The 15,846-nt window shown below is 34.0% G+C and overlaps 1 protein-coding gene across 1 annotated transcript in view; it reads right to left on the bottom strand.

Moving 5' to 3' along the window:
* The window catches only part of Fstl5 (follistatin like 5), a 530,620-nt gene extending 515,938 nt beyond the window's left edge, over nucleotides 1-14,682 (bottom strand). Inside the window, exon 1 of the mRNA XM_051199180.1 lies at nucleotides 14,546-14,682. Coding sequence (XP_051055137.1) covers nucleotides 14,546-14,671 — 126 coding nt within the window. The 5' untranslated portion in view covers nucleotides 14,672-14,682. The remainder of the gene's footprint in view (nucleotides 1-14,545) is intronic.
* Between the last annotated feature and the right edge of the window lie 1,164 nt (nucleotides 14,683-15,846).

Genomic DNA, 15,846 nt, shown 5'->3' with positions numbered 1-15,846 from the left:
ATGCCATACTCAAAGACATAAAGAGTTTGCAGAGCTCTGATGTCTGCATTCATTTCAGTAAGTACTGTTACTTTCAGCCTGAATGAAGCAAGCCAAACCTAAATTTGAATGGGAGAATTTTTAAATTGAAAATACATTCAAATCAATGTCTGTCCAAATTAAATAAGTTAATGGCATTAATTGGGCTTTATTTGAGTCTCTATAAAAGACTACAAAATTCCACATCAATTAATGAAATTAAGTTCTACAAAGAAGATTTGGTAATTTGGGTTATAATTTTCTGAAATTGTTTATAAGCATGGAACTCGAATCATAATTACCATAAGTGATAAAAATAGTTTCCCATCATTTATAAGGATGAAGTTGTTTTCCATATGAGTACTAAAACCTAAAGCTCAGTATGTGTGATGGCAAAGAAACACAAGCTGAGCTTCTTCAACAGTGATTAAAACTAACCACTGCTCCAACCTTCTGTCCTACAGCCACTATAATAAAACCTGAGATCCACTGGTATTAGGGGACATCATTATTCTGCTTTGCAGATCACTGTTATAACATATCTTAAGCAAGCTTCTCAGAGAGTTTTTATTCTTTCCATTAATTTGAAGCAAGAATCATGTCACACAAGCATAACTCAGGCTCACAGCTGACATACATTAATCTCATTGCATGAGAGGATGTACACAGATGCAGGTTTATACACACACACACACACACACACACACACACACACACACACACAGGTGAAATTTCTGTATCATTGAGTAATCATAAAAGCTACCAATCAACCATTGTTCTATTACTGTTGATAGTGTTGTTCTTAAATTATGACAATACATACACTCCACTACCCTGTCAATGGTTTAAGACAAATTTTGCAAAATACTGCTTACCTTTAAATGTTCCGAACAGTGGAATAACAATTTGGGCAGGATAGAAGGACATGGAAATTAAGGAGTACAAGATATGGGAAAGAAGTCCCTCACTCTAGAAATCTGGTTTCTGTTTCTGGCCCACATAGTTTTTCAAACACATAAATGGAATAAGTGGTATGAAGGTAGCCTACAAGTACAAAGCTTATTGTTTTTCTGTGAGATTCATCCAAGAAGAATGGTGAAGCAACTAGTAATCTATCCTTGATGCCAGATTGTGTATAACCTTTAAGGTTAACAGTACTGGTAGTCTCTTTCACGAGGAAACCTGAATGATGGATACCATAATACATCTTATCATTTCATTTACAAAGAAAATTAAGACAAGAAATATAAATATGCCATTTCACATGTGTTTTTATTTCATTTCTAAATGGTACTTAATACTATAGAAGATTTTTCAATTATTCATTTTTTTATTATTATTTGGTACAAACTAGAGTTTTGGTATGGTAGCTAATACTTACTTAGGCTCTTTGTTTACTTTTTGAAGTGCTGAGATCAAGCTCAAGGCTGACGAGTGAGCCCACATTTATACTCTTTTAAAGAGAATTTGAAATGGATGATCATTATTTGTGATTTTTATTGGAGTTAGCTTTGATGTTTTGTTTTTCAGTATTTGTCAATGTGATGATCAACAGCCTCCTAATAGACCAGACTCAGGACATGCCTATGAGGCAATTATCCAAGTTGGATTCATTGAAGTGGGAAGACGCACCTACTGTGGGCAACACCATTTCAGTGCTGGGTGATGGACTGACTAGAGACAGAAAGCAGTGAGCATGAGAATTTATATGTCTCTGCTTTCTTGCTGCAGACCAGCTGCTTCATGGTCTTGCTGCCATCCTGTACTCAGAAGCAAATCCTTCCTTCTCAAAGTGGATTGTGTTTGGTCATTTTATTTCAGGAACAAAACAGCACAACACATATGCTAAAAATTGGTAAAGTTAGACCTTACTGTAGAAACTCTTCTCTCTAATAGACTGAGAGAGCCCAGATAACATTTAATTTTAAAGATGTGGTGGCATTTCTTGGGAGAAATTTCATATAATTGTTTTTTGGCTAACCATATTTCCCTGAGGTGAAAAATAATCTGAGAATATAAGAATAATAAAGCAGCTACAAAGCCAAAAATTATACAAAATTAACTTAATCACTGTCATTCTTGGGTGGTTTTGATTTGTCTTAACTGGGGCATAAAGTTTTTAATCTGTTGTCGTTTTCCCACCTGCTTTTCTTACTTATTCTCCTGTTGAGTGGCACTTAATACTTATTTTGTCAGTTATATTTATCATAATAATATTTCCATTTTCATTTAGGACTTAATGAAGGTAACAGTTCATTGGCAATTGCTTAGCTCTTCAGACCTGAACCATCACCATTGAAACACATGACTGTTAATAAACAAATACAAGATCTTTGATAAGAAACACAAGTGATACAATGATGGTGCATAGAAATAATTCATTAAATCTGGAATATACATACAGTAAAGTAATAGAATCTAGGCCTACACACAATATCTTTCAAAAAATGAGGCAGGGGACCAAAAACCTGAAAACAGAATTTAAAAAAGAAATCACTTCAAAAACTTCAATTAAAAAATAGATGATAAAAAAAATAAAAAGTACACTAATGCATTATTAAAATATATAGCGTTCGCAAACTAAAACACACTGCCAAGGAAAAGAAGTCAAATTACCTGAGAAACTTCTGTAAAAGGCACCTAAAATGTTATCCAAATGACTTCTTTACATTACAGAGAAGAAAGCACTAGTGGTTCACTTACAACATAGTAAAATCCTGGTCATATATCATCATCAAATAAGACCCATGGGGAAAATTGACCTAAGAAAATACTTTAAATGCTTGTCACTGTGGAATTGAACATTAAATAAGTTAACATAATAAAACTGTAGAATAAGTAAAATTCCAAACACTGGGAGAGGTGTGGAGCAATAGAGCAATACTACACTGTAGATAGTACTTTAAAATATAGTTTGACAATTTCTTTCAAAGGTAAATGCATACTTGACATTAGTAGCCAGTAATCAGCCTGAAAATTTATACCAACAGCTAAACATAAATATATAGACTGATATTCACAGCAGATTTCTTAAATAACTATGAAGTGAGCAAACAAAGTGCCCCTCAGAAAGAGAAAGTATGTGTGTGTGTGTGTGTGTGTGTGTGTGTGTGTGTGTGTGTGCGCGCGCGCGCGCGCGCGCATGTGTTTGCGCGTGTGCACGCATACAGGCCATGGGACATTATTTAGTTCTAAAGCAGAAATATGCCATTAAGTCATAAATATCTATTCAGTAACCTTGAATGCATGGCACTAAAGGATAGAAGCCAATATGTATAACCCTGTTACTTTGTGATTTCAATTATAGAGAAGGTAAAAAATATGAAAAGAAGAATTATGTTTTAGAAAAGGTGAATAGGAAGGATGCAGAAAATTAACCTATGGAAATATGCTATTTATGTTGGTTCATACTCATGAAAACTTCACATGGTTTCAAATCAAGTCCAAAAATGAATCTTTCTGCAAACTGTGAGCTTTGGATGACAACCAACCATCCCTGGATGACTGTAAGAAATTCACCACTCTGCTCTACAGCCTGAATAACAGACAAAGGCTCTCTATATGGAAATGAGAACACTTGGAAGTCTAGGTATTGTCTTATCATTTTTGCTATTAACCTACAATGACCCTTATAATTAAAATCAATTACTAAAGGAAAACTGTGATAAAAAGAAAGAAACAACATCCTGGCTCCACTGTCTGAGGTCCCTTAGACTGCTCAGTCCTTCTGGCTGAGACCCATATTCAGGGGTGCCTGAGGCAGTCCCGTGCTGGCTTCCCAGCTATCAGTCTGGTGGCCCGTTAGCTCCTCCTTGTTCAGGTAAGCTGTCTCTATGTGTTTCTGGCACCTGGTCTTGTGCTCTCCATCTGCATTTGGGTTCTACTTCGACTCATTGTTTATGTATGGGTGTTTGCTCCTGTTTCCAACAGGCATTAGTTGAGGGCTCCATGGAGAAGTTAGTTGTTGATCTCACTCTCCGGGAAGGGCATTTATGGTAGCCTTTCCAAGGAAGCTCAAATTGTTAGTTGGCAGCAGTCTTGTAGTTCTCTAGACCTTTCTTTGTGTTCAATTTTATCTTCAAACCAATATTGGCTCCCTCTTTTATGTTCTCTCTCTCTCTCTCTCTCTCTCTCTCTCTCTCTCTCTCTCTCTCTCTCTCTCTCTCTCTCTCTCTCTCCTGTCTTCTATTCCTAACCAGGCTCAATCTTCCTGGTTGCACATGTTTTCCTTTCACAAAAGGACTTGGTGAACATATCCCCCATGGAGGGATAACTGCCTTAATCTAGAGACAGGAGAGAAGCCCTAGTCCCTACTTCACATGACCTGTGAGATCTACATGACACCAACTGGATGGCATTCCCCTACATATGGAATTGGGGTGGGGGGATGGGAGGGGAGGGTGGTAAGAGTGCATGTGAGAGGGCAGAGAGAGTAAAAAGTGAGGGAGGGAGGAAGAGAACGAGGGAGGGCGGGAGGGCGGGAGGGAGGGCGGGAGGGAAGGAGAGGGAACTGGGATCGACATGTAAAATAATGAATTAAATTTAAAAAAAAAATGCTTTGACACCAAAATTTAAGTTCAGGGACAAGTTACTGGGGAAAAGGATTTCTATTTTTTTTCCACAGAAAATGAAAAGATGTGGATTCCTTCCAGACTAATGTGGTTTGATCAAGCCAGACTACCTGAAACAGAGTACCAGGTGATCCTACATTCAAAACAGCTGGACAAAGCAGCCTTATAGACTACAGCCAGGATTTCTGAATCTTCTTTGAATCCCCCATGACAGCGCCCCTTACCAGCAGGAAGTAGTTCAGAAAGAACGACGCCCAAATTCGCAAATATTGTCTATATATGTTTGTTTTCATTTAAATGGACTTGGTTATATAAAATAAATAAAAAGAAGAAACAACAAATAATACATCCAATTCTGAGCACACTTTGCACTGAATGCCTATTAAAATAGACACTTATTATTAGACATCTCTATCTTAATGGGTGACAGCTCCATCTGTGTAGAGGTTCCTGTTCTTAATCCACCTAGCTGATAAATGCATTCTCAGCCTGAATTCTTAAGCTCAACACCTTTAATCTAAGCCTGTTTACACATTTAATTGCCTCATTTATTTTCCTGTAGACAGCTTACTATAAAGCAAACTTTGTCCTAGCACTCCCTATGAGACACTTGCCTTATTATATATTTCAATACATATTGAATTATATTTTCATTTAATCATGTTTTGAGCCAATTCATTTGAGATGCTCATTTCACTAACAGTCATATGATGAATTAGGGTGTATTCCAGAGAATTCAATGTGGAATCCTCAATTCAACCCTGTTCATATACGAGGCACTTAATAATTGTGTTGCAATAATAAGAAAATGTGCTTTTTATTGGTAAAAGTATTTTCTTGAGGCTAGAGTACTGAGCACAACAAGAAGGTGAAAAACATGGGTTCTAATTTCTCATTCACAGTAGCTCCCTATGTCAATTTCAACAAAGAGTATGAGTGGTCAGTCCTCACATCCTACCTGCAATGTGTCTGTGTGTGTGTGTGTGTAAATATATATATATATGTATGTATATATATATGTTTATATGTGTATGTAACATGTTTTCTATATATTATTATAGCTCTCTAAACAGGAAAACTCAACACTAAATAATAACAGTAATTAAAATAACCCCAGTCTTTTAATTATGTATATGCTACAAAGTTTTTAATCCCTTAACCCTACTGAATATCAAGCTCTTAAAATGAAATTTCTTCTCATTTGTAATATAACTTTCCTAATTGCATTCACAATGAAAGATTTAAGAAATAAAGATGCAGGGAATAATATATAACTCATTTACATATCAAAGTAATAACTGAAAATGCCAACTTGAAACTATATTAATTTTAAATATCAAATAAGTATAATCATTACTTTTTCTAATTATAGCCATTCTTTCATATATTATGTCCATACACACACACACACACACACACACACACACACACACACACACAAACACACACACACTCTTAATGTATCTACATGGAACTTGTCAAAATAAAAACACACATATTTTTTTCTACGCATGCATTGGTAAAATGTGATTAATTAATATAGATTCAGATGAGTTTTTGTTTACAGAACCAATATGATCTTGCATTAATTTTTCCACGTACAAAATAATTATAAGTAGCTCTGACCATAAGATTAGGGAATTAAACAGACAACATGAAGTAAAAAGAAAAAAATGATATTTTATTTTACAACAACACTGGCAATCTTTGATCAATGACTATTCTCAAAGGAGAGAAAAGGTCAAATACTATATACACACTGACACATGCAAAAACACAGAGACATAATGAATGGCTAGCAAATAGCACTGAGACTCAAGTCTTTAGAAAAATATATATTTGTGTGAAACAAGACTATTATATGTGCCCAAACATACATATAATAGAATATATGGAATCATTGACAACAAATTTAATTTTATTGTGCATGTACTTGATTTTCCTTAGTTACATTTTTAGTTTAATACTAATTGGAAATAAATAGGATGGTAATTCATCATGCATTTTTGCATTGTATTTGTTGAATTTCTCAAAGAAAATCACTCTTTTTCAAGTAATAGCTATTTTTAAAGCTTTGAGAAACATGTTCAGATGTGAGATCACAGACATAGGAGGCGCATCACTCTTCAAACCACCTACTGACTTGAGAGTTCATTCCCAAGGAACAACAATCTTCTGTCATAGAGCCTTAGCTTAAGCATTTCACAATCCAGACATACGCTTGTGTTTGTTTTGGTTAGGCAAATTGACTTTGGCCATCAAATGATGAATAATTTTTTCTGGAGGTACAACTAAACTTTCGTTAGAAATAAATACCATTTCCAAAACTTAATTTAACATTATACTGTTAAAGCTTCTAAGAAGATTTTCACTGGCTATGAGGAGAAATGAAGCTGTGGCTACTCACCAGGCTTTTCAGTCATTTTGCCCACACAGTATGTAAGTTTAAACAGATGTACTTAGTGCTAGTTTGAGCTTGCTGTGTGTTTCAATATATATTGGAAAACAATCCAAACATGGCTTTGAACTTAGAAACTGAGCCAAAGACTGACCATATTTTAATCTAGGCTACCTGATCAGGCATGTTCTTGATCAGAAGAGTAAAGAAGCATAGCTATATTGAAGATACAACAATCAATACTAGCTGACTGGACCTTCATGACTGTGTTGAAGAACTTGAATAGTGCTGTGGGTTTTCTTTAATTCTCTCTTTAATAATCATTGATTTCCCACTCTGGATCTGACATAACATCACTATGGATTACTGTTAAAAGCCATGATATGTTTCTTAGGAGAGTATTAGCTTCACCAACTTCAAACAACATAATCATCTTACAGACCAAATGTTGATACTTTGCCAACTGCCATTGCTATGAACATTGGCATGTTCTTTGTCCCTAACCCACAGGATTATGAGTTATGCCACTGCTTGTGAAGATATATATATATATATATATATATATATATATATATATATATATACACATTAGGTATAAAGTTAATGGATAGAAAAATAATCTCAAACTTTCATGGTGACTAACAGTATGCAAATATAGTCACTGATCAAAGCATACTACAACTTCCTCTGGCCATTCAGTATGGATGGAAAAGAGGACCAAGGAGCTCAGAGGAATTCCACTTTGTCAGCAGTTACACCATTATAATATCAAATTTAATCTTTTAATGTAAGAGTAACAAAATTCAAAATGTGTCTAACCCTACCAGTAATCCAAGCACAACATATTTCTAAAAGGGTTTCTATTTCATATTTTCTTTGTTTCATCTTTATTGACATGGTTGGCAAACCTATTGTGTACCTGAGAGCTACAACTAGATATGACAACATATATAATGAAACATCCATTATAACTGATATAGTAATGATACCATTACTCATGGATTTATTATTTTTCTGTGTTTATGTGCATGGTGAGAATTATTTAGATAAACCCCCTCACCAATAAGTCGAAATGCATTACTGTTGGCTGTAGCCAGCACATCATCTACATCAATTCTCCAGAAGTTATTCATCTTGCACGACTAAAACATTTACAAAATGCTTAGCTCAGCAAGTGTTGCCACAGTCTCTTAAATTAAGGGAAAAATGTTTTCTTGTTTTGAATTTGAAAAGGTTTTCACACTTCAATTTAAGGTGTCCTGAAAAATCAATTTACACCCCAGGCTGGCCTAGAACTCATGGCAATCTTCTTGTTCTGTGTTAAAAAAAATAAAAAATAAAAAGGAATTTTTGTGAAAACCCATGGCGTCTCTTAGACTTACCTTTTCTATCAGTGAAAATTGTGGAATTATTGTTCTACTTTGCTTTATAGCCCAAGACACAGTTTTTGAAGTATAAAAAAAATTAAGTACTAGAGACATTAGGTGAAACTGGGATTGATTTCTCCAGGTGAAAAAGTAATAATAAAATCTGTATTTTGTACATGTAGGGTATTTATCTTAAAAAAATTTAAGATTTAATAACATTCACCCTTCTTGACATGCACTGAATAAATTTATCTATACAGTTTAACTAGTAATCCCTTTAACATTTGGTTAAATAATTCTCCTCAGTAAGTTTTTAAATCCCCTCTCCACAGATTTTTTTTCAATGTTCAGTCCAAACTGTTACCTGACCTCACCAAAAATAATAATAATAATAATAATAATAATAATAATAATAATAATAATCTTAGCGATCTCTGAAATTCCCTGTTAGTAGCAATGTAATTGCTATGAATTGTCCTCAATCTCTCTGTTAGGAAATAACAAAATAATAGTCTTGGTTTTTAGAGATGCATACTTTTCAGCACTGGGATTCTGAGGATCCTTAGTGTTTATCTTTTTCCCTGTACTTCTTTCCTGTTGCTTTCCATTAGGGCCACATATATCAGTGTTAGCACAAAAGCAAAAGAAAAGAAAAAAATCATATCCCACAAATCAGAACTTTGAATTATATGATATCATTGTAAACAGTTACATTCTCAAGAATGATTAAATTTCACACACTTTGCTTCATTCACACAGTGATCCTCACAAAGAAACACTGATTTCAGTGTAAAAAACATAGATCAACTTCAATTTGCCAGGTTGGCTGGACATAACACTCTGTTCAAAGAGAGATACAGATGACACTTAAAAGACTTTTAAGTGGTCCCATTAGCAACACTCAAAAAATACTACCATCTTCATGCAGACTTTCAACAGCCAATACAGGGGGAGTATTGTAAGCACTGTAAGTAGAGGAGCAGGCAAGAGAGGTACTGATTCAAGGATTATTTAGAGTCAAAAAAGCAAAGTGCCAGTTAATATCAGGAAGTGCCAGTACAAAAATACTACAGAATATATAAAGAAGAGGAGGTTAGCTTATTTTAAGATATTATATCTAAGCAATTAGAAAAATGTGTTGTGTGGGGGAGACATAAAGGAAAAGTGAAGTAAGAAAAATTAGAAGGTGAAACAAGGAGCTTAAAAAGAACAGGAAAAAAAGGTCACACAGGAATGATATGTACTAGGCACAAGGAGGAGTTCTAGGTTTGTGTTTATCTATGGAAAGAAACTGGGAGAAACGAAAATTCTGACATTAACCCAACACTTAAGAACACCTGATTTTTAACAAAACAGATAAAAGTATACAATGTAAGGAGGAAAGCATCTTCAACAAATGCTGCTGGAACAACTGGATAATGGTGTGTAGAAGACTGAAGATAGACCCATATCTATCGCCATGCACAAAACTCAAGTCCAAATGGATCAAAGACCTCAACATAAATCCAGCCACCCTGAACCTCTTAGAAGAGAAAATGAGAGGCATCCTTGAACAAATTGGTACAGGAGACTGCTTCCTGAACATAACTCCAGTAGCACTGAGATCGACAATTAATAAATGGGACCTCCTCAAACTGAGAAGCTTCTGTAAGGCAAAGGACACAGTGGACAAGACCAAATGGCAGCCCATAGACTGGGAAAAGATCTTCAACAATCCTACATCTGACTGAGGACTGATCTCCAAAGAACTCAAGAAACTAGTCAACAAAACACCAAATAACCCTATTAAAAAATGGGGTACTGAACTGAAGGGAGAATTCTAAATAGAGGAAATCAAAAGGGCTGAAAGACACTTAAGAAAGTGCTCAACATCCTAGCCATCTGGGAAGTGAGAGGGGGAAGGTTAGGAGGGTAGTTGGGGGGGATGGTATGGGAGGGAGGGAGAGAGGAAGAGGGAAATGGGATGGATATCTAAAATAAGATAAATAAATAAATAAATAAATAAATAAATAAATAAATAAATGAAGCTGGGAGCTCAGTATAATGACAAACAAATCAAAAATTTAGTAATTTAACATAATAAAATGCTTTCCTCCATTCCTTGTTCTATGGTACCCTAACAGGACATATTATTCATCGTGTTCTTTTTTTTCTTCTTCTTCTTTTTGAACAGACTGGAATATTAAATGGTTAAAATTTGTCATGGTATAGGGGAAAGGGAGGTTCTGGCATATTTTTTAGGTATTAGAAAGTTTTCAGACAATTATGTTTCATATACATATGTTCCTAACTCACTGGCCATAATGTTTCTCTGTTTTCTCCAAGACAAGCTTCTCTCTTAAAAAGGCTAAAAGAGGTTATGTGGTCACAGAGAGGATATTAAGCAAGGAAATAAAACTTTATTTATTGGTCGATAAAAGGCCAGAACTGGGAGTTCTTCTCCCCATACTACCAAAAGATTAAAGAGTCATGCAATGAGAAGATCACAAGGTTTTTAAGTGTTGAATATTCCTAACATTTCTAGGAGAGGGTCAATGTGACTCCAATGATTCTGTCTTCCTCTTCCTGCTTGACAGTTTAGAAATTTTCAAGGTTGTCATGGAAATTGTAAACTATCATGGTACTATAAATGAGAAATTTACTAAGGAGATTAATTTAAAGAAGTAGACATGATACTGGAGGACAACCAGAAGAAAGGCTAACAGGCAAATATACTTGAAGTAGTGTTCAGCTGCATCTAAATTCTCACCATTCTCATATAGCCAGACATTGTAATGCAGATGCTGACCATACAAGGAGACTTGGGCAGTGAGAAGAAAGAAAAGAAAGGAAAAAATAAAGTGGTAGAGGAAAGAGTTACCTAGTAAGGGAAGGAAACACAGTTAAATACCTGACCATAAAGAGATCAGCTATTCTGGGAGGTGTAGAGACATTTCAGCAGATAAAATGACTTGTTGCTTTCATGGGAAACTCAGATTCTATTCCCAGTGCCTACAAAGTGGCTTATAATAATCTGTATTTCCAATTCTGGGGGTTTCAATGCCCTCTTCTGACCACTGTTAACACATAGGCAAGTGATAAACATACATTTCATGTAGCCAAAACAGTTACACATTATAAATAAAAGGAATAAACATTAATCCAAATTATGTAAAAACTGTAAGGATAATAAATTGTAAACACATGGCAAAGAGTTCAAATACCTATGAAAACACTAAGTTTCTAAAAATCTATATCAAATTACTTAGACTCTATTTTAAATCCTAATCTGTAATTTTGGGTGGCATTACAATAAACAGATTCTAAACATCCATGACATCCTATTCCCTTATCTACAAAATCACAATAAGTCCATTTCTTCCATGAGAGGGTCCATTAATTTAAAGGATCAAACATAGAGAATGAAGTTAATAATATCTAATAAAGAACAGAAGCAATAAGAAAATTAAAAGACTTAACAGAGAATCAAGTAGAGTGGTAGCTATATAATAAATATCTTGTGACACACATATCTCTATGGTACTCAATTGCACTAATTCTCAAGAGGAACTAAAGTATCAAAATTTAGAAATTCTTCACAATGAACATGGTAGTTTATCATTATTGAACTCTGACTATAATGCAGATTTTTTTTTTATAACAAAGCCATAAACCAAGTTATTTCTATTGTTCTTAGTGAGGCTACCTGCTAGAAGGCTACCATAGAACCTGGCTATAACCACTAACATTACACACTTATTTCAGAAAACAATATGAAAATACAGTTATTTGTTTGTGGGGGAATGGTGCCATCAGTCTAAAAAGCAGATATTTCTCTCAGGTCTGTGTCATACTGCTTTATGATCATTGTCTTTAATTTTAGGGTCCATTTCCCCATCCTCTATCCCATCTTCTGACTTTTCCTGTCTTTTTGATAATGGCTGCTACATTCTCTTTCTTTCAGAAAAGCTCCTTTAATCCTCCTCTCTGAGTTATAGTATTGTCACTGATACAAGCAGAAAGTGCAGTCCTGTGTCCCAGACTATATCACAATTAATTAAAAAGGTATAAGAAAGTGGCTTGTGAAAGAATACACAATATCAAAGGTTTAAAAACATTAAAAAATAAATAAATAAAAGCAGAACTTTGTGGGATTTGGATTTAGTGATTGCATTTACAGTTCCTGAGTGCTAATGAATTGCCTCAGATGATGTTGCATAATGTAGTAGGATAAACACATTAGTAAAACACACAATCAGCTCTCTCTCAGACATATATTTGTAGAGTATAATTAAGATTTCTATAATTAGTATGGCAAGTTTATTGTTACTCATTTTAATGCAAGACATAGATAAATGAATTTTAATCACATTTTTGATACATAAAGCTGGATATGATGAAATATGTGTATATTTGTTCCTATCTGTAACATTTCAATATGATCTGAGAAATTAGTTCATTTTTGTTTGTTTCAAAAGTACTGAATATGTAGGTTGTCTCAGTTTGCTTTCTTGAATATGATTAGCAGCAAGACCAAAATTAATTGCACCTTGCTCATTGTGAGGACTCAGGATAAGAAACCAGGACTGGAACCTAGAATCAGGCACTGAAGTAGACACTATGAAACTAACTACTGTCTTCCTTTGCAGGTTACTAGTTTGTAGTTTATTTTCACTCTTTTAAATAATCACTTTCACACACATACCACCTGAGCACAAACAGGCTTACACACATACAAACCCTCACTAGGAATATTTTATATATAGCTTAATCTTAGAGTCAAACAAAGATATTTAAAAGTGTAGGGTTTTCATGACAATCTATGCCCTGTTTTTTAATATCAATAATCACATATCATTTTCACTGATTTAGAAATAAGCATAAAATAAAAATATTAAAACATAATTATATTGGAACATGAATGTTCTTCTCAAGCTTATTCCTATTAATTATATCTTTTCTTTAAAACATGTTAAGCTGTATAGATAAGTAAATCAATATTTTAACATGTAAATTTAACTGGAAAATATTCTAATAAATGTTCTTACTGATGCATAAATATTTTGTCTTGTATTTTGCAGATAACCGATGGGATATAATTGATCACTTTACCCATAAATTCTCTACCAAAGTTTTACCTCAACAGTGTTTTATGTGCACACAGAACAGGTATGGTTACTTTCTGACCTCAAAACATACATTTTAAAGCAAGGAAGCAAACCAAAGTTAATATTTGCTGGCTATGTGCATTGTAAGATAAACTTATTTATTTTGCTCTTGAAAAACTTGAACATGAAAAAGTATTTGTCCCAAAACACTTTTTTATATCAAGGAACCTGATATTTAAAGATTATATGAAACTATCCAATAATTTCTATTCAAGCTGAATTTTGCCAACATATATATATATATATATATATATATATATATATATATATGAATGTGTATGTGTGTGTGTGTATAATTGTAGAGATTTATAGAAAACAATACATTGTTTTCACCTTACATCACTACTCTAAGATATGTGTGAAAATATTAGAAATTAACTGTCTCAGTCTTAACTCTTGGTATATAAATCATTACTAATACTTGGGAGAAATTTTAACATTAATTTTAAATGAGTAATTGTATTTTTTAGTGACATGCACATGTGTATGACCTTGTTGTTTTTTGTGCATGTACGTGCAACTGCCATAGAATCCAGAAGAGGAGCAAGATCCCCTGAAGATGGAGTGAAAAGTGGCTGTGAGATGACAGATGAACTGTGAACCAACTCAGTTTCTTTGTAGCAACCATATGTGTTCTTAACTATTCATCTCTCTCTCCCCAGATCCTACCTATTGCAGTATGTTTTTATAACCATACTACATCTATTCATTATCAAGATAATATTTCATTCACCAAACTATAATTTCTCAGTTGCTGATATTTCCCATTTTTGTTGTTGTTTATTTTTCGAGACAGGGTTTCTCTGTGTTGTTTTGGAGCCTATCCTGGAACCAGCTCTGTAGACCAGGCTGGCCTGGAACTCACAGAGATCCACCTGCCTCTTTCTCCTGAGTGCTGAGATTAAAAGCATGCACCACCAAATAAACATTATTTAAATTATGTTTGGAAATAAATGTCCTTAAATGAATAGTAAACTGACATCTAATCTCTTAGTTCACAAATAGACTAGATGCCACTTGAGTAGATTGACAACTAGGCCATACCTTGTGTCGTAATCTTGTAAGAGGTTGGTAGGATTTAACGCCATATCCTGATTCTTTTGTTGGCCTTCCTTCAGACTCCAGGAAGATGAATCCAAGAATCAAAACAGTGGACAAGGACTTAAACATCTTTATTGATTTCACCTGTGTAAGTTAAAATTTTGAAAATAAGAGAAAACACTTTATACGATAAGGAAATATATTTTTAAAAATCTTCAATATTATTAAGAAATTCTTACACATTGAATCAGAGCTCTCTGGTATGTAGATATTAATAGTTAGACCTCCCGATCAACATTAGCCTCTGTTAATAACAAAACACTGGTATTTTTTAAAATCACTCTCAAGATAAAAATGTAAGGCTTGCATTAAAAATAAATCTCTTTGGGAACATGCAATAAAAGGTATACTAATAAAGGTAAGGTAAATTAACCATGACTACTACTCTAAATATTTGTACATAATACAATAGTTAATATACTTATAAGGTTTAACTCTTCTTTAAGGATAAATCATTACAACCCTATACAATTTCAGCTCACTGTTAAAACCTTGTTAGAAGTTCATAAGATACTAGTATATGGCACTAGCTCAATACAGTTCAGCAAACCTTAAGTGGATGAGGCCTATTGAGTCAGTATTATTTAAAATGCCATTCCCTCAAACATTGATGTACAGAGGATTTCCATTAATGTCATTTGATATTTATAGTACTCTATATTTTGGATGGATCAGAGAAGATACAATGTACCATTGTCACAAAAACATTATCTCCTTTTAATCATGTTATATCTATCACCCTGCTCAAAAGTCAAGTTGAGATGGATGGATCAAAGACTGAAACCGAGATACAGTAAATTTGGAATCAATCTACCTCAAGACTGAATAATATCACTCTAGGGAATATTTTTTTTGTAATAACAAAGATGTCCTTCAGTTGAAGAAAAGATAAAGAAAATTGGACATTTAAATAATGGAATATTATTCAGCTGTTAAAAAAAATGGCATCATCAAATTTGAGGGCAAATGGATAGAACTAGAAAAAGTTAACCTAAGTGAATTAACTCAGACTCAGAAAGAAAAACATGATTGGAGACTATCCTAATTGTCATGAGATAGCCTACTATATCCAATCACTGATTAAAATAGATGCAGAGACACATAGCCAAACATTAGGCCAAGCTCTGGGGATCCTCCTGAAGAGTGGGAAGAAGAAATACACAAGTCAGAGTCATCAGGAACATCAAAAAAAAAAAAAAAAAAAAAAAAACAAAAAACCCACAGGACAACTGGCCTGGGCTTAT

Source organism: Phodopus roborovskii, unplaced genomic scaffold (genome assembly GCF_943737965.1).
Source record: "Phodopus roborovskii unplaced genomic scaffold, PHOROB, whole genome shotgun sequence".
Lineage (NCBI taxonomy): Eukaryota > Metazoa > Chordata > Mammalia > Rodentia > Cricetidae > Phodopus > Phodopus roborovskii.
The sequence above is the reverse complement of the archived record's forward strand: the minus strand, read 5'-3'. Positions and strand labels throughout refer to the sequence as shown.